Source organism: Exophiala oligosperma (genome assembly GCF_000835515.1).
Source record: "Exophiala oligosperma strain CBS 72588 unplaced genomic scaffold supercont1.5, whole genome shotgun sequence".
NCBI lineage: Eukaryota > Fungi > Ascomycota > Eurotiomycetes > Chaetothyriales > Herpotrichiellaceae > Exophiala > Exophiala oligosperma.
In genome coordinates this window covers 2149669-2169056 of record NW_015622822.1, presented here as the reverse complement: position 1 = coordinate 2169056, position 19388 = coordinate 2149669, and the positions used below count along the sequence as shown (strand labels likewise).

At 51.5% G+C, this 19388-nt stretch overlaps 9 protein-coding genes across 11 annotated transcripts; 4 read left to right on the top strand and 5 right to left on the bottom strand.

Moving 5' to 3' along the window:
- Positions 1 to 1074: 1074 nt before the first annotated feature.
- PV06_06114 (uncharacterized protein) lies at positions 1075 to 2678 on the top strand. The gene has a single exon (XM_016407189.1). The coding sequence runs from the start codon at positions 1426 to 1428 to the stop codon at positions 2356 to 2358; it is 933 nt and encodes a 310-aa protein (XP_016262793.1). The 5' UTR covers positions 1075 to 1425; the 3' UTR covers positions 2359 to 2678.
- An 18-nt stretch (positions 2679 to 2696) lies between these two features.
- PV06_06113 (uncharacterized protein) lies at positions 2697 to 4038 on the bottom strand (the record flags this gene model as incomplete). Its single annotated transcript, XM_016407188.1, has 2 exons — positions 2697 to 3754; positions 3849 to 4038. 2 exons carry the CDS (start codon positions 4036 to 4038, stop codon positions 2697 to 2699), a joined length of 1248 nt encoding a protein of 415 aa, XP_016262792.1.
- Positions 4039 to 4220: 182 nt separating this feature from the next.
- Positions 4221 to 5553, bottom strand: PV06_06112 (uncharacterized protein; the record flags this gene model as incomplete). The annotated part of the gene is made up of 4 exons (XM_016407187.1): positions 4221 to 4237; positions 4298 to 4835; positions 4899 to 5446; positions 5505 to 5553. 4 exons carry the CDS (start codon positions 5551 to 5553, stop codon positions 4221 to 4223), a joined length of 1152 nt encoding a protein of 383 aa, XP_016262791.1.
- A 556-nt stretch (positions 5554 to 6109) lies between these two features.
- On the top strand, positions 6110 to 8357 carry PV06_06111 (uncharacterized protein). The gene has a single exon (XM_016407186.1). It carries the CDS (start codon positions 6374 to 6376, stop codon positions 8018 to 8020), a length of 1647 nt encoding a protein of 548 aa, XP_016262790.1. The 5' UTR covers positions 6110 to 6373; the 3' UTR covers positions 8021 to 8357.
- Positions 8358 to 8444: 87 nt separating this feature from the next.
- PV06_06109 lies at positions 8445 to 12406 on the bottom strand. 3 transcript variants are annotated; one of them, XM_016407183.1, is made up of 9 exons: positions 11997 to 12406; positions 11780 to 11847; positions 10450 to 11725; positions 10313 to 10401; positions 10112 to 10260; positions 9793 to 10055; positions 9474 to 9730; positions 9236 to 9408; positions 8445 to 9181 (listed from the first exon to the last, which is right to left on the bottom strand). In XM_016407183.1, the coding sequence occupies exons 3-9, from the start codon at positions 10527 to 10529 to the stop codon at positions 8636 to 8638; spliced, it is 1557 nt and encodes a 518-aa protein (XP_016262787.1). In that variant the 5' UTR covers positions 10530 to 11725; positions 11780 to 11847; positions 11997 to 12406; the 3' UTR covers positions 8445 to 8635. The 3 variants fall into 3 exon arrangements, with proteins under 3 accessions (XP_016262787.1, XP_016262786.1, XP_016262788.1); XM_016407182.1 differs by having other exon boundaries at positions 10450 to 11847; XM_016407184.1 differs by lacking the exon at positions 11997 to 12406 and having other exon boundaries at positions 11780 to 11912.
- On the top strand, positions 11314 to 12328 carry PV06_06110 (uncharacterized protein; the record flags this gene model as incomplete). The annotated part of the gene is made up of 5 exons (XM_016407185.1): positions 11314 to 11781; positions 11832 to 11867; positions 11916 to 11998; positions 12056 to 12261; positions 12318 to 12328. 5 exons carry the CDS (start codon positions 11314 to 11316, stop codon positions 12326 to 12328), a joined length of 804 nt encoding a protein of 267 aa, XP_016262789.1.
- A 574-nt stretch (positions 12407 to 12980) lies between the features above and the next one.
- On the bottom strand, positions 12981 to 15780 carry PV06_06107 (3'(2'),5'-bisphosphate nucleotidase). Its single transcript, XM_016407180.1, has one exon. The coding sequence runs from the start codon at positions 15664 to 15666 to the stop codon at positions 14572 to 14574; it is 1095 nt and encodes a 364-aa protein (XP_016262784.1). The 5' UTR covers positions 15667 to 15780; the 3' UTR covers positions 12981 to 14571.
- Positions 13317 to 14446, top strand: PV06_06108 (uncharacterized protein). Its single transcript, XM_016407181.1, has 2 exons — positions 13317 to 13710; positions 13762 to 14446. The coding sequence occupies exons 1-2, from the start codon at positions 13485 to 13487 to the stop codon at positions 14343 to 14345; spliced, it is 810 nt and encodes a 269-aa protein (XP_016262785.1). The 5' UTR covers positions 13317 to 13484; the 3' UTR covers positions 14346 to 14446.
- Positions 15781 to 15959: 179 nt separating the features above from the next.
- On the bottom strand, positions 15960 to 18284 carry PV06_06106 (uncharacterized protein). Its single transcript, XM_016407179.1, has 7 exons — positions 17988 to 18284; positions 17858 to 17928; positions 17687 to 17800; positions 17530 to 17612; positions 17278 to 17475; positions 17018 to 17221; positions 15960 to 16956 (listed from the first exon to the last, which is right to left on the bottom strand). The coding sequence occupies exons 1-7, from the start codon at positions 18171 to 18173 to the stop codon at positions 16196 to 16198; spliced, it is 1617 nt and encodes a 538-aa protein (XP_016262783.1). The 5' UTR covers positions 18174 to 18284; the 3' UTR covers positions 15960 to 16195.
- Between the last annotated feature and the right edge of the window lie 1104 nt (positions 18285 to 19388).

Here is a 19388-nt window from a genome sequence, read left to right as displayed (position 1 = left end):
GACCGGTCTTGTGGCCAATACAATAAGCCCGGGCTTAGGCAGAAAAAAAGGACAAGCCCTCAGTCATACTATCCAGGACTATTGACTTCTACGATCAGAATCGCGCTGGAAGAGAATACTGCGACTCGAAGGCGAAGACCAAAGGAAAAGCAACTCGTATCAGGGATGCGAGCCGAACCGGCATTGGGGCCTCTAATCAGTAGACAACACTCAAATTTTCCATCCCGTGCTTTCCCCCTCGTCTGCCTCCTACCATATATAATCGTATGCATTTCGGTATCTTAAAGGATCTGATATTCCACTACACTTGTACCATTAACAGAGACACACACATCATCACTCCTGGAATCGAATGGCTTCTCATACCGTTGGACTTTTCACGAGGATTCCGCCATCTGTTCTTGACGTGACAGGTCCCAAACTTTTCTCGCCGTGGTCGGGCCATATCCAATTCGAACCGTTGCCATCACCTCCCTTTTTTGAAATCAAAACTACATACGCACTCCTTGGGGGTCGTGGAAAGTGGTGGCGGTACTCCAGCACTAGGTACGGGGTTGACGGTCTTCCGCCAGTGACAAGGCTGGACTTCTTCAGCCTCGTCCGTCTTGGCATCATGCTTGGTCTCGTACGAGACAAGTCATGACAATCCAAGATCGGATCGACAGTTACAGTACCTCTACGGAGTACCGAGTACCGGAGACCCTTACGAGTACTTCCAGGTATAATAGTAAGTACCCGGTTGGAGATGAGTCATTTCACTTTTACCGTAACGCCCGTACAAAGCACCTCACAGCAACAAGGCCCCCGAGATCAAAGCAGACAGAGTATTTCTTGGAGGGTCGAAGAAGTTGCCGTATGAATTCCCTTCTCTCACTTTTCAACTTTGGGGGGGGGTTACGGTTCTAGGATGCCCGAGTCCTGCACAAGCCTACCTTGACGAGTACCGACAAGGATACGTCGTTGTATGAAGATTCTATGATGAATTGCCTACGTGTACGGAGGACCTAGGTACCTTCCTAAATCAACCAAGGGCGGAAGGGCGCGAACAGGTATGAGTCAAAAAAGAAAAAAACACCTACCAACCAACTTTCCTTGGGTATAATTGAACACACAGCATCCCCCTACATTACACTTACACTGACACTATCCTTTTCTTTCCTTTCGTTCAACACAAGGGTAAACTCTTCAACCCTGATGATTCGCAGCTACTCGGGGAATTTCAAGGTCAAGAAATCAACTTCCTGCATCGAACTCAAAGCATTACACTCGTCGACTCCATAGGGAGGATTTGAAAAGTACAACCAGGGAGGAATAGTACAGTACCTACATTTTTCCATACATGTCACACCTCTGTCAACTTCGGAATTCCGAATACCACAAAAGACCCCAGGTATCGAAAAGTACTCAAAGTAGTTGAAGTTTGCAATGGCCACAGTCACAGACACAGACACAGACACACTCGACGTCGCCCTACCCACGGGTGCCAATCTCTCTACCGGGTCGCTGCTCACACCCCAACCTCGGGAAGCCAACGGTGGCTTTTCCGGTTCAAAATCGCCCACACCGGTACCAACGACACCACCACCACCAATGACGACATCACGATCGGAATACTACCAGGACAGGTTGGCCGACATATCTTCTCGCGCCACCGTCACGGATCCGATGAACGTGATTTTCGCTCAGGACAAGTCGGGACCTTCGACGGTCGTCACGGCGGAGCTGTTGTACCCCGCGGCGAGGGCGAGGGTCGCCGCCAAAGTCGGGGCGGGTTCGTTCGTCGCCGAGGCCGCCGATTTCGCCGCCGTCGTGTGCTGGGAACCCCCCGAGGCCGTGGCGCCCCTGGTGTCCGAGACCGAACTCCAGGAGATGGCCAAGGCCCGACCCGTCTTCTCCCGTTTCGTGCGTGACATGCAGGACTTCAAGGTCGCGACGTTTGGGACCAGCCAAGCCTACTGGAACATGAGTCTGATGGCGAGGGACCCCGACCGCAACGACAAGGGCGCGGTGAGGGCGGTGATCGAGCCCTTCGTGGCCCGAGCCAAAAGGGACGGGCGGCCGATTTGGTTGTGCGCCGCCAACGAGAGGGCGAGGGACGTTTACGCCCATTTCGGATTCCGGGTCGTCGGGGTCATCTATTCGGCCCTCGATCCGAAAGATGATGACGCCAACCGCAACGGTGAGGGTCAAGAGAACAAAAAAGGTGTGAAGACCTGGTGTATGTGTTGCAATTGGCCTGTACAGTCTGTGACTGAGCGGGAGAGTCAGAGTGCATACGAGTACGAGGCCATGTACAGGAGTAGGAATGGGGACGGGAACAGGAGTGGAAGTGGCAGTGGCAATGAGAGCGGGGTGTGACGGGACTTATCGTGAAGGATTGGAAATTTCGGACTTTCGATTTTGAGTTTGAGATTGGGATGATTGTTGAACAGACGTAGATTCCCAGAGACGTCAAGTTTTTGTGGTTTCATCTTTCCAGGGAGTTTAGAGAGCACAAGACATGAGCGGATCAATTCAATTTGCAGCGGGGACCGAGGAAAATGGAGGTGGTCTTTTTCAGTTCTTGAATTATATGTTGAGCAAGAGGCTCGTTGGTGTCCTAACCACTTGTACAGCGACAGTAAAGAGGTAGACAGAAGGTAACAGGTTAAGGTCGAACACAAGGTATGTAATCCGTATATAGTATTTGCGAGTCGTCAGGATGTATAGACTTCGATATCGACGCCTGCTTTTTTGAGTCTCTCAACGAAAGGCATACCAAGACAACTAGGTGTCAGGACACCGTAGCCCACATCATCGGTCCATTGCTCGTCGACATCCCATATGCTGAGAAGAACCATTGCCGCCTCTGCCGCCAACATGGCGGAATGAAAGTACATTGACCCGTTGAAAGAGTACCTCGCCATCAATTTGTGGTCGTTGCCCGTCACCGCTTTAACCTCGATCTTTTCGTTTTGGGAGTCTTCCTTTGAAGGACCCGTGCCGTTGACCGGTTTCAGAAGTGAGATCAAGGCACACACTGGCCGGAAAAAGAGTAAGAAAACCAAAATCTTGGTAACCACATGGATCATGATTGCACTCCCCGTGCTTGACGCAGGCATGAATTCGCGATACGACCATGGTATCGTCTTGCCTTCTTCTCCGTCTCCTCCGTAGATGGAAGGTTGAAGTTTTTGACTCCTGTATACCACGGCCTCATTTCCTGGGCTAGCAAGGGATGTCGTCAAATGGCCTAGAAGCTCATCTCTGTGGTGACCCAGAAACAACCCCTTTTTAGGTTCGGGCCTGCTCGGATTCTCCCTCGAGGAGCACAACCGATACGGGTTCGGAAACAGTAATGGACCGACACCGTAACGTTCCACAACCTTGAGAACACTTGACAACGATCCAGCGCTCATTCCATTTATTTTTAAACTGTACGAGCAAGTAATGTTCTCAACTGCCTTTTTATGCGTCTCGTGATAACGCTTGGCCAAGAGGTATGCGACGAGTGAGGAAGGGGAGCTGGAATTGCCAATCGCCGGGACGATGCGTGCAGACCGTCTTTTGGCAATTTTGGAGTACTTTGTTATCATTTCCTCCAACCATGGCGTCTCGGTGCAAAAGTCCACATAACTTGTACCATTCTCGGCACATGCCGAGAGAACAGGTTCGCCATGACACGTGTACGGTCCGATGGCGTTGATGAGGACTTTAGTGCGGGATACAAGCGTAGAAAGGTCGTCGTCAAGGTTGATATTAACCAGTTCAATAGCTTGGTAGATTGTTAGTACTCCATGCTATCTTGCCTTTTGCATAATGAATGTCTCAAAAGGTGGATTGAGTAGGTAGCGGTTGAGTTGCCATACCGGGTTTCGAGCCACTCGAATCAAGCTCTGCTAATTTTCCTCTGAGCCTTTCGAGTTTGTTCGCGTCTCTACCCGCGATAGCCCAATGAAGATTGCTGAGCGAAGCGGTCATAATGTACTCTGCGACATAACCAGCCGTGTAGCCTGTCGCTCCAAGGAGAACGATATCGTACTGGCGACTGGTTGTCATTTTCTCGGGATGTCGTTCTTTGCTCATTTTGCTACCATGAGACGAGGCAATCTGACCGTTGATGGTTTTATATATGCTTGGTGGATGGCGATTGGCCGTGCCAGTTTGAAAACCCCGGAACTCCGAGTATCAATATTAGCCCATGCCACAACTCGACACACGAGCACAGAAATTAATGTCTCTCAGTCGATAGCGTTCACTAGGCAGAAGTCAGCCAGTATTCCCGAATCATCCGGAGCGGCCAAATACTCATTCATACCTTGGGACATTAAGAGTAAGCCAAATTCGTCCGCCTCTCCGAGCCACCTTTGAGTTCTCTCATCAATTTCGATTCCAGGTTTGATAAGCATCAGCTCTTCCAGGCGATGTGGCCCACCATTACGCCAGTATTCGAGCCACCTGCTATAATGACCCTTCCATTCCTCGTCATCTCTTGCTTGCCACAGAGATTTGGGTGAAGGGGTTGGCATAAAGGCAACTTCCCGGCAACCGAACGGAGGATATTTATGATGCAGTGACCAGGCCCACATTAGCGTGTGTGAAGCCTGGATGGCACGACGTTTGGATGCAACAGCTATCCATGCTTCCCAGGATGGTACGATGGACTGTGTTTCGGCATTGAGTAAAAGACCGCTCTTCATGAGTGCCAAAGACATATCTTGTAGACCCATCATTATATTCTGATCTTGACGGTGAGTGTGGGTTTGCCGTTCTTTCGTCGGGAATAGAAGAAAGATGCTGTATAGTATGTACGTTTGGAAGGCCGCTAGAAGCTCGACTTCATTGTATGTTTCGTACTAGAAGGTGATATAAGCTTGATGAGACCATGCAGGGCGATTGGGGGAGGGGAGCAACGATACCTTTGCAAGCAACGCATACGCCTCATACTTGGCGGAGGTTTCAAGTATTGAAGCCAATTCTGGATTGTCTAAGCCCGACAATATCGCCATGCTGTGACTCAGGCTTTCGGGGACTTCACCCTTCAGTTGGGTATGATGGATGAACGGAGGGGGTTGGCCGCGCGCGAACATTCTAGGATAACTCATGAACACCCTGATTATGAATCTCATGACGTGTCTGACCATGGGGTGAGTGTCAACCGTTACATGGCCCGTCGACCCAGGAGTCCCAGTGAGGGAGTAATCCAGGAATGGTGCAAAGTCTACTGGCGGAGTCATCAGAGAATTCGCGCCGACGAGATCTGGTACAGGAGAGCCGTCACTGTCGCCAGAAGCGCGAGCAGGAACAACGTAGTGACAGTGTATTCCCTTGAGCTTGCATCGTCCACAAGCGGGCCGGCGCTCATCACATCTCGATTTCGAGGTACAGCACTCTTCACACGCCTTTCGTCTTGTAGGCCTTGGTGCATCAATCAGGCACCTCTTGCAGTGGCGAGAGAGCGAAGAACCTATTGGCAAATGCTATCAGTAACAGGATCGCGCCTACCAGGCTTCTAGGGAGCATACTTGAGGAAAAGTGCTTCGAACATTTTTCACACTGCCATTTCCTGAGCATTGTGCCCGCTTCACTCGTAGGATATTGTGTCCATGAAGGATTTTGTAATCAGGATACAACGCACAAGCCTCCCCAACAAGGTATGCCCAGCCGCCCCCAAATTGACCATCAAATTTGTGGAGGTACCAAGTCGGCTGACATTGGAATTCCAAAGTGTCTTAATATTGGCTTACCGTGTGATTTAAGCCAGTGGGACCTTCAGACAAGGTCAAAATCTGGTGGAATATGTGCAGACGAGATGTTGCAGTGTGGCGGAGAATACAAGCAAAGCAAAAACTGAACTAGTACGGAGTAGAGAGAAGGAACTTCACTTCTGGTCTCGTGTTCTGGTGTTGGGCGACGAGGCTGATGAGGCTGAGTCACATGCAAGGCTGAGCACAGGTGGCAGGCCTTGTTTAGGGCAGAGTGCAGCCCCCAGCGAGTCCGGGGTTGTCGCATTTTTGCCGCAGGCGAGATGGGGTGGTAAATGAGAATTGAACCCTGAAATCTCACACTAAGTAAAAAACACAGCCGTAGCCGTAGAGAGACCGTGTCACCGTGTTCATTGCCCGACCTACTTTTTTTGTTTATCTGGTTTCAACGAGAATATCCGAATTGAATTGCCCTCATTGCCTTTATCTTTCTCCCCCCAATTGCGCGAGTGCGGATTCGTTATACTGGACCACGCCTGCCAATTGACCAACGTGTCCCCCCCACGCCTCTCCGCCCTTAGCATCCCTCCCTTGGGTACCCTAAGCCCAGTGGTGCCGGTGACCACGCCTGGTGACAAGAAAGTCGCTATACTGTACAAAGATCACAAAAACCCACAAATACCGCATGGATGACCCGATCAGATAGCACCGACTCAACCGCCGACGACCTCACCTTCACACCTTCCGGCACAGAGTCTCCTCTTCCTCCTCCTGTCCATCGACTGTCTCCCCTTCCTCCTTCGTCCATTTCCAAAGCCCGCCCTCCCAGTCCTCTTCGACTCAACTCACTCCCCCCAGAAGTAAAAGAAGACTTTCGACCGACTCGACAACAGGTACAATTTGATGCATCGGACCCTCTCTCCGACGACGAAATGTCTGACCGCCCGTCCATGCACCGACCGACGGGGCTGCAGTCTCACGTGCCTCTTCTCGCCGAAGACAAACGAGAGAACGCGGGTCGCAATCGTGGTCGTCCTGAAGGGCTAGCGAGTCGACAACACTCGTTTGCCTCGCACCGAAGCACGTTTCGATCGCGATCCCCCACGTACGCACAGCCCGAGGATGTCGTCCGTCGAAAATACATCTACGCTTCTTTTTTCCTGGTCCTCTCCTTGATCTCCTTCGTCGTCCAGACCGAGACCGCCGTGTACATTCAGCACGAACTACATTGGAACAAGGCATACTGTATGATGTACCTGACACACGGATCGTGGGTGTTCCTCTGGCCGGTCCAGCTGGCCATTATACGAGTCCAAAAGCGAAAACTCTCATGGCCTGCGTTCTGGCGACGACATGTGACATTGCTACGAAGTACGGCCCAGATGGTTCAATCACAAGACCTCCATGCGCCTTCGTCTCCGGTGCTGAACAAGGTCTCTCCATGGCCTTACATGATCAAGATGACGGCCTTCATCACAACCTTCTTGACCATGGCCGGCGGGTCGTGGTACGTCGCGGTTGATTTGACCAGCCCTTCGGACCTGACGGCGATTTACAACTGTTCGGCATTTTTCGCATACGTCTTCTCGATCATGCTACTCAACGACAAACTCCGCCTCGACAAGGCCGTCAGTGTCGGTCTGGCGATCATCGGCGTGTTTGTGGTTGCATATGGTGACAAAGACGACTCAGGATCGGGTTCTGGAGATGAGGAAAAGAAAGGGTTCGGGACAAAGTTGCTAGGCAATATTGTTATCGGTATTGGGTCGGTGGCGTACGGGTTTTACGAGGTTCTTTACAAGCGCTACGCGTGCCCTCCTGAGGGGTGCAGTCCGGGCCGTGGGATGATATTTGCCAACACGTTTGGAAGCATGGTTGGTCTTTTCACGTTGACGGTGCTGTGGATTCCTTTGCCCATTTTGCACATTACTGGGTTGGAAATCTTTGAGTTGCCGAGCCGACGAGCCGCAGGCCTCCTCGCAATCTCAACCTTGTCCAACGCTGTGTTCAGCGGCTCTTTTCTGGTCTTGATGAGTTTGACAAGTCCGGTGTTGAGTAGCGTGGCGGCTCTGTTGACGATTTTCTTGGTCGGCATCACGGACTGGTTGGTTACGGGAAAGCCGCTCAGTGCCGCGGCGTTGAGCGGATGCGCTCTGATCGTCGTGGCGTTTTGCATGCTCAGTTGGGCCACGTACAAGGAGATGAAGGAGGAGGAACGAAAGAGGGAAGAGGAGGAAGACAAAGTCCTCGAGATGAGTGATGAGGGTGAAGAACTCGAGGAAGAAGAGGAGGATGAGTTGGGTCGCAGGAGGGCGAGCTTGAGTAGTGATGGATGACAAATGACCTTTTGAGTTCGTGTTGAAATTCATTTTGTGGTATACATATATATATACACCTGGGCTAGAAAAGAAGGTTTCACCAACCCCAGCCACTGGAGGTATATGTGTGTCTCCACACATTCATGTCGAGCGAGTCTGGGCATTGTTGTGTTATTGCATTTTGCATCAATCTCGGGGGCGTTTGGGAGAATTAGAACAATTTGAATTGTATAGGGAATTGGTACAGGATGGGAATTGGTGGCCGGCTCAGAGCCAAATGCGTCTGTTGTATCCGTACTGTATGGTTGATTAGAAATACGAGAAAGATAACTCGGGTACCTTTGGCACTCAGATACCTTGAAGTGCTGAAGGGTGCCTTGCAAAGCTCTATCATTTCTAAATTTTAGTAGAATCAGATTCTATGGAATAGTTCTACCGAAACCAAGAAAGAAAAAAGACCAAAGCCAGCCCAGCCCTATTCTTTGATCCCGACATCACTTCTTGTTTACTTTTTGGGGCTTGGAAAAAGGAATGTAGTGGTCTAAGAGGCACAAAACTAGCCCGCCCACCTCGTTCTTGTGTGTTCAGCATACACATGCAACCTCCACGGGTGTGTGTGTGTGTGAGGGAGGATTAGACATTCTCGATACGGTCCTCTTGAGAGCCACCCTCGCTGCTCTTGACGGGGCTCGTGACGGACGTGACCGCCTCGCCGCCCCCCTTGGCCACCTCGCGGTCCAGGGCCAGCTTCTCGTCGGCGCTGAGCTGGTTGATGTCCAGGGCGACCTCGTCCCCGAACAGCCTCGAGATTTCCTCGAGGGTGAGGAGCTTGGTCTCGGGGAAGAACTTCCACATCAAGCCGGCCCCGATCAGGGGCAACAGGATGAACAGGATGTAGAAGCGCCAGCCGACCTCGACGAACGCGACGGGAGCGGTCTGCGTGTAGATGAGCGTGGCGGTGAACAGGCCCGCCACCGAGAACCCCGTGCCTTGGGCGCGCAGGGGCGTCGGGAAGATCTCGGAGCAGTAGACGTAGCTCGTGGCGTCCATGGTGCCCCCGTAGAAGAAGACGAAGAGGAACAGGAAGAAGACGCCGAACCCGTTGCCGACACGGTTCGTGGTGCCTCCGAACGTGGCGACCATGGCGGTGAAGCAGATGAGAGAGCACGCACAGCCGGTCTGGGAGAAGTGTCAGGACGGTAGTATCTGAGGGCGGCGGGGGATGATACTTACGAGACCTATCAGCATGATGCGGATGCGGCCTAAGCGATCAAGGAACAATGAGTTGACAAAGTTCATGAACGCCGCGAGACCATTGTAGAGTGCATTCAAAAGCAAAGGCAATGAGCCTGTGATGCCGAGGGATTTGTACAGTAAGATCTGGTAGTTGTTGACAACCAACACACCTTTTTGGCAAGTGAGCAATTGTATCCGATCTATAAGGAGGGGCTGGGGTGTTGTATTGACTTACCAGTACTTTGAGCGATAAATTGTGTTCCAAATCCAAGAATCAGCCTCTTTCGCATGCTGGGTTTGCGGAACATGGTGCCCCAGCTCTTGTTCAGATTGTCGGAGCGTTCAAGTTCAATCTGTCGTCGAATCTGGAGGAATTCCTCTCGCGCAACAATCTCTTCAGGGTCGTCAGGACGTGTGTGTAACTTGCGAAGGACCTGGTATCCCGCGTCGTGGCGGCCCTTGTCAATGAGCCATCGCGGACTCTCGGGAACCCTGATTGATCATGTCAGCATCACAAGAGCTCAACAGACAAGGTCTTGAAAGGAGTGGCGTACCATGGAGAGCCAATGAACAAGAGAAGTGGTGCGACAATCTGAAGACTGAGACACAGCCTCCAACTGACAGTAGGGGCTGCGAAGTATGTGCCAAACCCGGCGAAGCCAGCTGCAGAGTAGCCGATGACGATCAGAACACCATGGGCACCAACCATGCGGCCTCTTTGATGTGCTGGGGAAATTTCGGATTGGAAGACGGGAATAGAAGTGTCAAGCATTCCAACAGCAAAACCGTTGAGAAAACGTGCGATCAGAAACATAGCCTAGCCAAAGATTGTTAGTCGAGAGGGAACCCAAGGTGTTTTGGAAAGACACGAACAATGTGTACACTGCCGCCCTGCAATGCCGCAGATATAATAGCCACTGCTGCTGCAATCTGGATGGTCCGACGTCGACCCAGGCGGTCTAGAAGCCAGGGCACAAAGAGACAGCCCAAGATGCCTCCTCCTGAATACAGCCCATTGGTGGCTATTCAGTGTCAGCAATAATGTGCCTGCATCATTGAAACTTGAATACGCACCTCCAGTAATTTGGTTGCCCTCTGTATTTTCTAGGTTGATATTGAAATACGCAAAGAAGGCGGGAAGACCGATGACGAGGCCCATAATACTGGTCCAAGGTCAACCTACTACACACTAAAACATACATCTCACTTACGCAGAGTTGAAGCCATAGGTAAAACTCCCGAGGGCGACAAAGAAGACGATCAGGAAGTTGTATTTGGTTCCTCCGGCCATGGCAGGCAATGAAGCCCAAATGCTTCGATGCGAATGTTGTAAAAAGGCGTAGGTCGAGATGTACAAAAGGAGTCTATGTCGATGAAGATCTTGGAAGCCTGATACCAGCTTTTTGGCTTGCCGAGGGGACTATATCATTGCTTTCAGCATTTGGGGGATGTCCCTGTTTCGTATGGATTTTCGGCTCTGGAGATCAATTTCCGTCTACGGGGCCCCAGACCCCAATTTCCCCAATGGTCCACGAGCATTCTCATCTTATGCATACTTAAGATAAAGCGCGCAGTGGCGAGATAATGTGGTTCAATCCGGGGATGATTGCCTTGTGTAAAAGCGTGGACGTAAGGAGTCGGCGATACTCCGTGTGTGATGCGTGGTAGAAACACGTTTTGTCCCCAACTTTTGCTAGCCTTATTTGGATATTGTCATGTACTTCGTGGTATTCCGTGGTATTGTGCGTGCATCTGGGACTTCTCCGCATGATAGCCGCAACCATGTGAGAACGAGTACCTCGGGCAACAACGCCAAGTGTAACTTTGTACCCCTCAGTCTCCTTTCAAAGGCTTTGCAGGTCAGAATAGGGTCTTTGATTTCAGGTACATTGTTGTAGTTTCGGCAGTCGTTGACCGATCGGAACCCCCCAGAGAAAGTTGGGGAAGCTGAGTTGGAGATAGTGATGTAGTTGTCATTTCGTGAAAGTATCAAATCTAGGCTTCTTCACAAGGCTCGAGCTGGAAGATAAACCCTTGTCCTTGGTAGGAGCACACTAAAACAAACAGTAAGCGAGATGTCTGCAAAGCTAAAGAACAAAGTATGCATTGTGACCGGAGGAGGTCACGGCTTTGGCGAGGCCATGGCCAAGCGATTCGCTGAGGAGGGGGCCAAGGTTGTGATTGCAGACATCAATCGCACCACAGGGGCAAAAGTCGAGGGCGAAATCAATGCCTCTTATGGTGCCAAAACAGCATTCTTCCAGGAGACAAATGTCACCAGTCAGGCTTCGTGGGAGAAGCTGCTCGAAGCCTCTTTGAAACAATTCGGCAAGGTGGACGTCGTGGTGAACAATGCTGGCACCACATATCCAAAGAAGGCTTCGCACACAGTAACGGAGGAAGAGTACGACAAGGTCATAAACGTCAACATGAAATCCATCTTCCTGAGCGTGGCTGTCGTGGTGCCATATTTCATGGAGCAAAAGGCTGGTATGATTCTTAACATAAGTTCGGTCGGAGGCATCCGAGTCAAGAACGGACTGGTAATAGACATCAACTTCATTGACGCACAAATGCTGACCCAACACTGTAGGTATGGTACGGCGGCACTAAGGCATTTGTCAATAAGGTATAGAGGCTCTCACGTAGGAAGATCATTAAGCTCAAGTCATCTCAGATCACCGAAGGCCTCGCGTCCGAATATGGTCATGCAGGAATCCGGGTGAACGCCATCTGTCCCATTCTCGCTTACACTGACCTGTATGAGATTTCCAGCATCCTGCCCCAGACTGCATCACCAATGCTGACTTTTTCCAGGGCACAAGCTTTCATGGGCGTCGACGATACGCCGGAGAACCGAAGCAAGTTCGAGGCGTCATTCCCTCGAGGAGAGGCCCTCAAACAGAACAGTTCTTTGGGATATGTGGCCAACGCTGCTGTTTACCTCTGTTCTGAGGATGCAGCATTTGTCAGTGGTATATGCATGCCGGTGGATGGAGCGGCAACAGTGTACGCTGCTGGAGGTAAGCTCTTTTTCATTCGATATCAAGAGTCGTCGGAGGGCTGACAATGGTGACAGTTGGGAAATAATCAAAGACCTACGATGGACTTCCGCATGGAAACTCCGTCGTTTCCTGATTGTTGAGATATGTGGCCAACACATTGCTTCAATGACTGGTAAAAAGTCAAGGTTCATGATGCTGTGAGGAAGGAGAATGGGAAGGAAGGGAGATGACATAATCTAGTCACGTGTGGTCGCTGACTAAGGGCAGCAAAGGAGAATCTCCAACTCTCCTTGCGCTGTTCGGTGAAATTGGCACTAGCCGTATCTGGATGCATGGAACATCTGTCGCTTCATCAACCTGCTTCATCTTTCGCATTGACTCAACCTGAAAATGATATTCACCAGGATCGTTCCAGGCGCGATGACGTTCCCAGTCCCAGCTCAATACGTATTCTCAGCCAGACTTGTTCGTTTATGTCTATCTCTAACGCAGTACTACCCCCGATTTACGTGCGATCGATGCGTCGAGATTTGTACTTACGAGTACTGTCCCGCCAGCACCCGGCTCAACAGACAAACCAAATTCATTGTGTACACCTAGTACCCTCAAAATGACGCTTCTGACCATGTAAATACCTGCTTCGGAGGATGTTTATGATATTGCAGCAACATATCGGGGTTATACGTACAAGCATGCGCTACTGACCCATACCACAAAATTTGCTGTTGTTTTACCATCAACACCACATTTTGATGGACTAAAGTTTTGCATGTCCTTCAAACACTGGCTGGCAGCAGTAGATGGCACTAAGCTACGGATAACAACAAGCGAGATCTCGATACTCGTGGGCATGTTTGAAGGCCCCCGGACAGTAAACTCTGATTGTCTTGTCTTTGGGGGAAACCCCTGACTGCCCCCGGTTGAAACCAGAGATCCGACATCCCACGCTTCACCTTCGAAACAAGTCTCTCGGCACATCCACCATCCGCCCAATCTTTCTATATCATATAATAAAAGAGTACCAAGACCTACTAACGTGTGGGAATTGTTTTTTTGTATCCCGTCATTCCTATCACCTCTTCAACAACGTTCCTTTTGTTTTTCTGTGATTTTTTTCAATCTTCCATACCGCTGGTCGGCTCTTGACAACTTCACACCTGCAAGACAGTCCTTTCACTTCTATATCCTTCCAGCATCACATTCATTTTTTTGACCATCACCAAGATTTCTTAGCAGCAATCATGAAGGTCGAAACTGCAGCGGTCGCTCTTCTCTTCGCGACGACCTCGCTCGCCGCACCGAGGGCAAGATTGTCTGAGAAAACAATCAAAGAAGACCCAGACTTTGGTCTTTGCATTCCGACCATGAAATTTGAAGGTGGTCTTGGTGGACGATCTGCTGGCGACTTTACTTTCCTGCCCACTGACCCGTTGTGTGCTCGTGGCCAACAAGAGGCGTTGAACCCAAGTATGTCTCTTTTCCGTTGCTTGTGAGAAACCGTGCTAACGACCGAAAAAGACATCATCACCAACAGAATCTGTGATCAGCTCAGCACAGCTTGCAACGCCAACGAGGCCGCCAAGGAGCTCTGCCGTGATGCTCAGGCCAAGGTCCGAACCTTGGGAACACGCAACAAGTCGACCGCCGATACCTGGAACACCCTCCTTGGCTTCGGCGGTGCTCTCACCAACCCTGATGGAGGACTCTCCGAGCCCGGTTTCAGAACCAAAGATCTCAAGATCAAGCGGGAGGAAGTGACCAAGATTGAACGACGTTTTGTCGAATGCCGTACCGATGTCTGGCTCGATGACTGCAACGGCTGGTCTTCCCCAGAACCTGTTGTGAAGAGAGACGTCATTGATGCCGCCGCTGAGCCAGTTGTCAAGCGTGAAGCTGCACCTGAGCCTGAGCCTGAGCCAGAACCACAACCAGAACCAGAAGCTGCGCCCGCTCCCGCTCCCGAGCCAGCAGTGGTCAAGAGAGACGTTGAAGCTGCACCTGTCGAAGCTGCCCCGGTCGAGAACAAGGCCAAGCGTGCCATCACAAACTTTGTTGCATGCAGCACCGAAGTCTGGCTCGACAACTGCAACGGCTGGGACTAAAGTACTGTAAAAAGTGAAAGAACTTGGGTTGCAGCGGGAGTAGGAGTCCATTCTCGGTCGGATCGTTCAATAAGAAGGGATTTTCTGAGTGTCTAGTACAGAGACAGTGTTTGTATGTATGGCACCGTCGTGTGTCGCATATTCGTATAACTTCTTGGCTTGCGCACTGGGGGTTGGAAGGATATAGAACGTCTGTGAAAAAGCCATTGTCAAGTGGTGGTGGTGATCATGATGGTTTCGATCGATCTCGTACAACTCTTTGTGCTGTTTCCAAAGCCCGTGGGTGCACGTCGTTCAAGGCCGCAACGATGCCATGATTGGATTGTAATTTCCTCCCCGCTCCAAAGTCGATCGGATTCCCGTCGAGATCCTCGACCTTGCCGCCCGCCTCTTGCAGGACCAGCACCCCACCGGCGTGGTCCCAGGCCATCTCGCGATGCGTGTCGTCGCTGGGAATCCGGACCATGACGTCGCAGTGTCCCGCGGCCACGGCGATGTACCGCATCTGGATCGCAAACACCTCGGTGCCGGGCCACTTGGAGCCTAGGATTGTCGCGACGTCTCGGTGGGCGTCGAGGTCGCTCGACCGACTCTGTGTCGACTCGACGAATTGAACAGGCTGTCCAGACCTCCGCGGTGGTTTACTGATTCTGCGTAGCACCTCGGAGTCCGACTGGGGAGAGAGTACGGAAGACAGAGGTCTCATGTAGGCCCCCTGGCCACGCACCGCCGACACCACGACGCCATCACCTCCCGGGTCCGCGGTCTCATCACTGACTCGTTCACCGAACCGTTCGAGGCTCAGGTTCGGACAACCCAGAACAGCGACGCGCTGTTCCCCGTCTTCAACCAGGGCGAGAGCGACGACGTACTGTCCTCCCGTCATGAATGCTTTGGTCCCGTCGATCGGGTCGAGCATCCAGATCCTACCCGAGTTCCCGCCGCGACCACCACCCCCGCGGTCGATGGCTTCCAGCATGTCTTCTCTCGAGGCGACCGTGCAGAGAATATGCTGGAAGTCATGACACTCTTGACCCGTCGTCCGAACCAGGTCCCATACTCGATCGCAAAGACCTTGGTCTTTTCTGAGCGTTTCGGATGACTCTTCACCCACAAACTGGTCGTCGGGAAAATTGTGGTGTATGGCGCTTATGAGAAGTGCTTGTGCACCTAGATCGGCTATCGTGACGGGACTGTTGTCGTCCTTGGTCTGCGCTCCCTTGTCCACTGACGAGAGGACGGTCTTGGTGAGGAGAGCGGCGCGTCGGACGGCCGAGAGTCCGACCTCGAGTTCTTTTTGGTAAGGGTACGGAGTCGTCATTTTTATTTTGGTTTGTTTGTCTCTCTTTTCCCCCCCAATGGTACTCGTACTCCCGGAATCTACCTAACTCGGGACTTTGAATTGATCTGGTTGTACTCCGTAAACTAGAGCCAGAGCCAGAACCCACAGGTGATAACAGGAATTTCTAGATTTTGTCCTTGGCGGGCACAAGCAATGGTCGAACTGACTCACCGAGACGGTGCCGCTTTTAGGACCCTGGATGAACCTACTCGACGACTACACCCCCTTCTCAGTCTTCTTCTCATACTTTTACGCATTCTCATAGAGACAGTCTAATTTCTACTGCAGTCCCCTTTAGTACGCTCTGTTCTAAGACGAGTTCCATGATTGACGACAGTTAAGGGGAACTTCACTTTTACTAGTCTCTATGGTAAGAGGGTCTCAACGGCAAAGGGGTGGGACATTCATATATCTCTCATGCCCCAAAAAACAAAAGTCTGTACAAGGCCAATGAAAAGAAATCTTTTGATCATCTCCCGCTCACATACAATGTTTCCCAAGAGCTGCTTCACACGTCTCGCTTCACATGGACCACCGGTGGAACGTAAGAAGTTCTGCCCCAAATCAGAAAATAAATAGTCGCAATGATCAACGAGCCGCCCAACATGGTACTCGACCAGTTCATGTTGATAGCCTTGACTGGGGTTGTAAGCGGCCAACTCAGGAAGAAGATCAACGGGATCAGAAACAGGAGAGCGGCGACGTTGATAATGAGGCCCCATCGTCCGAGTGACCAACGTCTCGGAGGGAGTTCGGGGCCAGTGATGCGGCGGTAGAGGACGCATGCGATGGTTAGGAAGTATGAGATCAAAGTGGCGATGGCGCCTAGCGAGGTAATGGCGTTTAGGGCGACAGTGGAGCCTATATTGATCAACGAAATGAGTGCAGAGACCAAGAGCGTGACCGTGACAGCAGGCAGAGGGATATTCCAGTCAGGAGAGATCCTGGAGAGCCAAACCGAGCCTGGTAGGCCCCCATCTCGAGCAAATGCCCAGACCTGGCGCGATGCAGCAGCGACTTCCGAGACGGCGCACGCGGCCATCATGACGATAATGATGGCTGTTAGGACGCTGGTGCCAGCCAAGGAGCCAGTCGCGTTATAAAAGACCTGAATAAATGGGTAACCCGTCGCCGAGGCCGCAGCCGAAGCTTGGTCACCGATGGTAAAACAAAGAGTCGTCACGATGACAAAGACCAGAGTGATGTTGACTATCACGGAGCCCATGATAGCACGAGGAAGGGTGACGGAGGCGTCTTTTATTTCTTCGGCTGTGGCCAAAACTTTAGCATTTCTGGGAGGCATTGGGTTTCGAACAGCAGCATGACTTACACATGTGAACGGAACAGTCATATCCAATCAGCACCGCCATGGGGGCCAGCAGACCGATCATGGCTGACAGACCGTCGCTCGACCAACCCCCGTTGTTGGTGAATTCGAGCAGAGCGGTGTGTGCATCCGCACGAGGTGCCATGACCCAAAGTGTGATGACAATGGCGAACCAACCCACAACGTGGAGGATCAGAATCATACCCTCTGCAGAAACAGTTAGCTGGGAAACTTGGTTAACTCTCTGCACGATCGTTCCATACCGATGATGGGTAATCTCGACGCAAAAACGGTGTTGAAAGAGATGCAGAATACGGTGGTGGACATGGACAGCAAGGTTCCATGCCACCGCTTGTAGATGTATGTCGGGTCGTTCAAGACAATCAATCCCTGGACCATGGTGCCGACCAAGAAACACACGCTGGCATTGTACACCTGCCACCCGATGGCGGTAAGCCAACCTGAGGAAGGAATGTCAGTACGGTAAGTCCAGACCGGAAACGGGATCATGGTACCAGAGTAGTAGCTAAGGACCTTGCGCATTCGTTTAGGAGCAAATTCTGACACCCAGTGGTATTGACCTCCAGCTGTAGGTGACCTGTTGGCAAGATTGATTAGCTTCGATCGAAAAGGCGACGGGGTCTCGCATCTTCCACGTGGTGGTGGCCTTACATGGAAGCCATTTCGGCTATACTGGCATATACTAATGTCTGGCCAATAGCGCATGCGATGAAACCCCAGAACAGCAGAGGAGTACCGCCGTCAGTCAAGACGAAAGCGAGATAACTGTGTTTCGAGCAAAAGTCAGACTACGAGAAGCGCACGCAAAGATGCAATACGTACGTGAGAATACCCTCCCAGCTAGCGATGCACGTCGAGGCAAATCCGAGCATGGTGATGAAGTTGAAGTTTCGCTGTCACAAGACGATCAGCAGCAACATCTCGAGGCAGTTCAATAGAGGGATTCACCTACCCGCAGAACCTGCTTCTTGCCCATGACCATCATGTCTCGCTTGTCAGCCGACGTGCCACGAAACTTCTCGGCGACATGGCTAACGCCCTCGTCGAAGATGTCAATGTCTTCTGGCGGCGAGCCGGGAGTGCCTGAGGACTCGGCCGCTTTCATCTGCTTGCTATCGAGGTGAAGGGAATCTGCCATGTTGTATGGTGTTTCGCAACTTATAACAGCAAGGGAGACTAAGGAATAATGCGAACATATATTGTAAACAGCTACCTTGGAGAGTAAAATGCAAAGAAACTTGAAGGGGAGCAGGATGCAGGGAGTGTTTAAAGACCGGTACCGGCATTTGGGAGAACGAGTGGCCATGTGGCATGCTGGGTCTACCTGGAATCGAGGGGTTCATGGCCCTTAGGCGAGTGGCCACCACCTCCTTACCCTACCTTAGCCAAGACCTGCTGTATGATTAGCACCGACTCCAGACGACTGCCCAAATACTAACTACTGTAAGTACCTACTAGCCATGACTGCCTTAGCAAACACAGTAGTACTCTGAACCTATGCGTCTACTCCGTACATACTTCCGGCCGCCCCTTTTTGCGTGCTTGACCAACCAGCCTCCATCAAATCGGAGTGTCAGAGACTGGTAATTGAAAGTGCAAATTCCTTGCCTACCTAGGTACGGAGTACTGTACCGCGCTTTACGTTACAATAGAGGAGTTCCTAGCTGGCGGGTCCACCATACAGTGGACCCGCAACGGGATCGACCCTTTCCGATCGAGGTCCGCGAACATGCGGATACTGTACTGACTTGGTGCACATCCTCCGGAATAATGGGTGGCTACCGTACGGAGTACTTATGGTGGGAGGTGCTACATCGTCCTTGCGGGGAGGGTCTCCGTCGGTTGTTGTCCTCACCACCTCACCGAACAGGTCTTGCATTGGGACAAAAACAAAAGCAGAACGTTCTCTGTTTGCCTATCTTCGGATCAAACCGCAAAAAACCAGAGGAGCTGGGAGACCCTACCATGGGTACGGGGTGTGATACAGGCTAGGATGGGCAAAAGCCCCCGCTCATTTGCAGATCATGGGCACGACAGCTGTCCTCCTCGTCTTAGTCCTCAGTGGCAGCTCTTATTGTCCAACAAACTTTTTGCTATCGCCGGGGCCACGCCAAAAAAGCAAAAAAGAGGAATCCAAGTCGAGGACACAACGCCACTGTATGGAATACGTATACCCTTGTCGCCGTCGGTTTTCAATGTGATGCAACTCAGCCTGGGGGGTTCCCCCCCCTTCAATCTCAGCTCCGTCCTCGAAGCAGAGAGAAACCATATTTCTACTCGTTGCTTCAGAGGGTTTCGCGTCAACTGTCTTCGCCGTACCATCGGCCATACAGATCCTTGCAGTTCCAAAGAC

Excerpts from the sequence above, each read along its gene's own strand:
- PV06_06111 (XM_016407186.1), top strand. The coding sequence starts at position 6,374 with ATGACCCGATCAGATAGCACCGACTCAACCGCCGACGACCTCACCTTC.
- PV06_06106 (XM_016407179.1), bottom strand. The coding sequence starts at position 18,173 with ATGGCAGATTCCCTTCACCTCGATAGCAAGCAGATGAAAGCGGCCGAG. Across the intron at positions 17,476-17,529 it reads GGTCCTTAGCTACTACTCTG|GTTGGCTTACCGCCATCGGG; the intron begins GTACCATGATCC and ends TTCCTTCCTCAG. Across the intron at positions 17,222-17,277 it reads GTCGAGATTACCCATCATCG|AGGGTATGATTCTGATCCTC; the intron begins GTATGGAACGAT and ends CTGTTTCTGCAG.
- PV06_06109 (XM_016407182.1), bottom strand. The coding sequence starts at position 10,529 with ATGGCCGGAGGAACCAAATACAACTTCCTGATCGTCTTCTTTGTCGCC. Across the intron at positions 9,409-9,473 it reads ATTTATCGCTCAAAGTACTG|GTGTGTTGGTTGTCAACAAC; the intron begins GTAAGTCAATAC and ends CTTGCCAAAAAG. Across the intron at positions 9,182-9,235 it reads GCATCATGCTGATAGGTCTC|ACCGGCTGTGCGTGCTCTCT; the intron begins GTAAGTATCATC and ends CACTTCTCCCAG.
- PV06_06114 (XM_016407189.1), top strand. The coding sequence starts at position 1,426 with ATGGCCACAGTCACAGACACAGACACAGACACACTCGACGTCGCCCTA.
- PV06_06108 (XM_016407181.1), top strand. The coding sequence starts at position 13,485 with ATGAAGGTCGAAACTGCAGCGGTCGCTCTTCTCTTCGCGACGACCTCG. Across the intron at positions 13,711-13,761 it reads ACAAGAGGCGTTGAACCCAA|ACATCATCACCAACAGAATC; the intron begins GTATGTCTCTTT and ends CGACCGAAAAAG.
- PV06_06107 (XM_016407180.1), bottom strand. The coding sequence starts at position 15,666 with ATGACGACTCCGTACCCTTACCAAAAAGAACTCGAGGTCGGACTCTCG.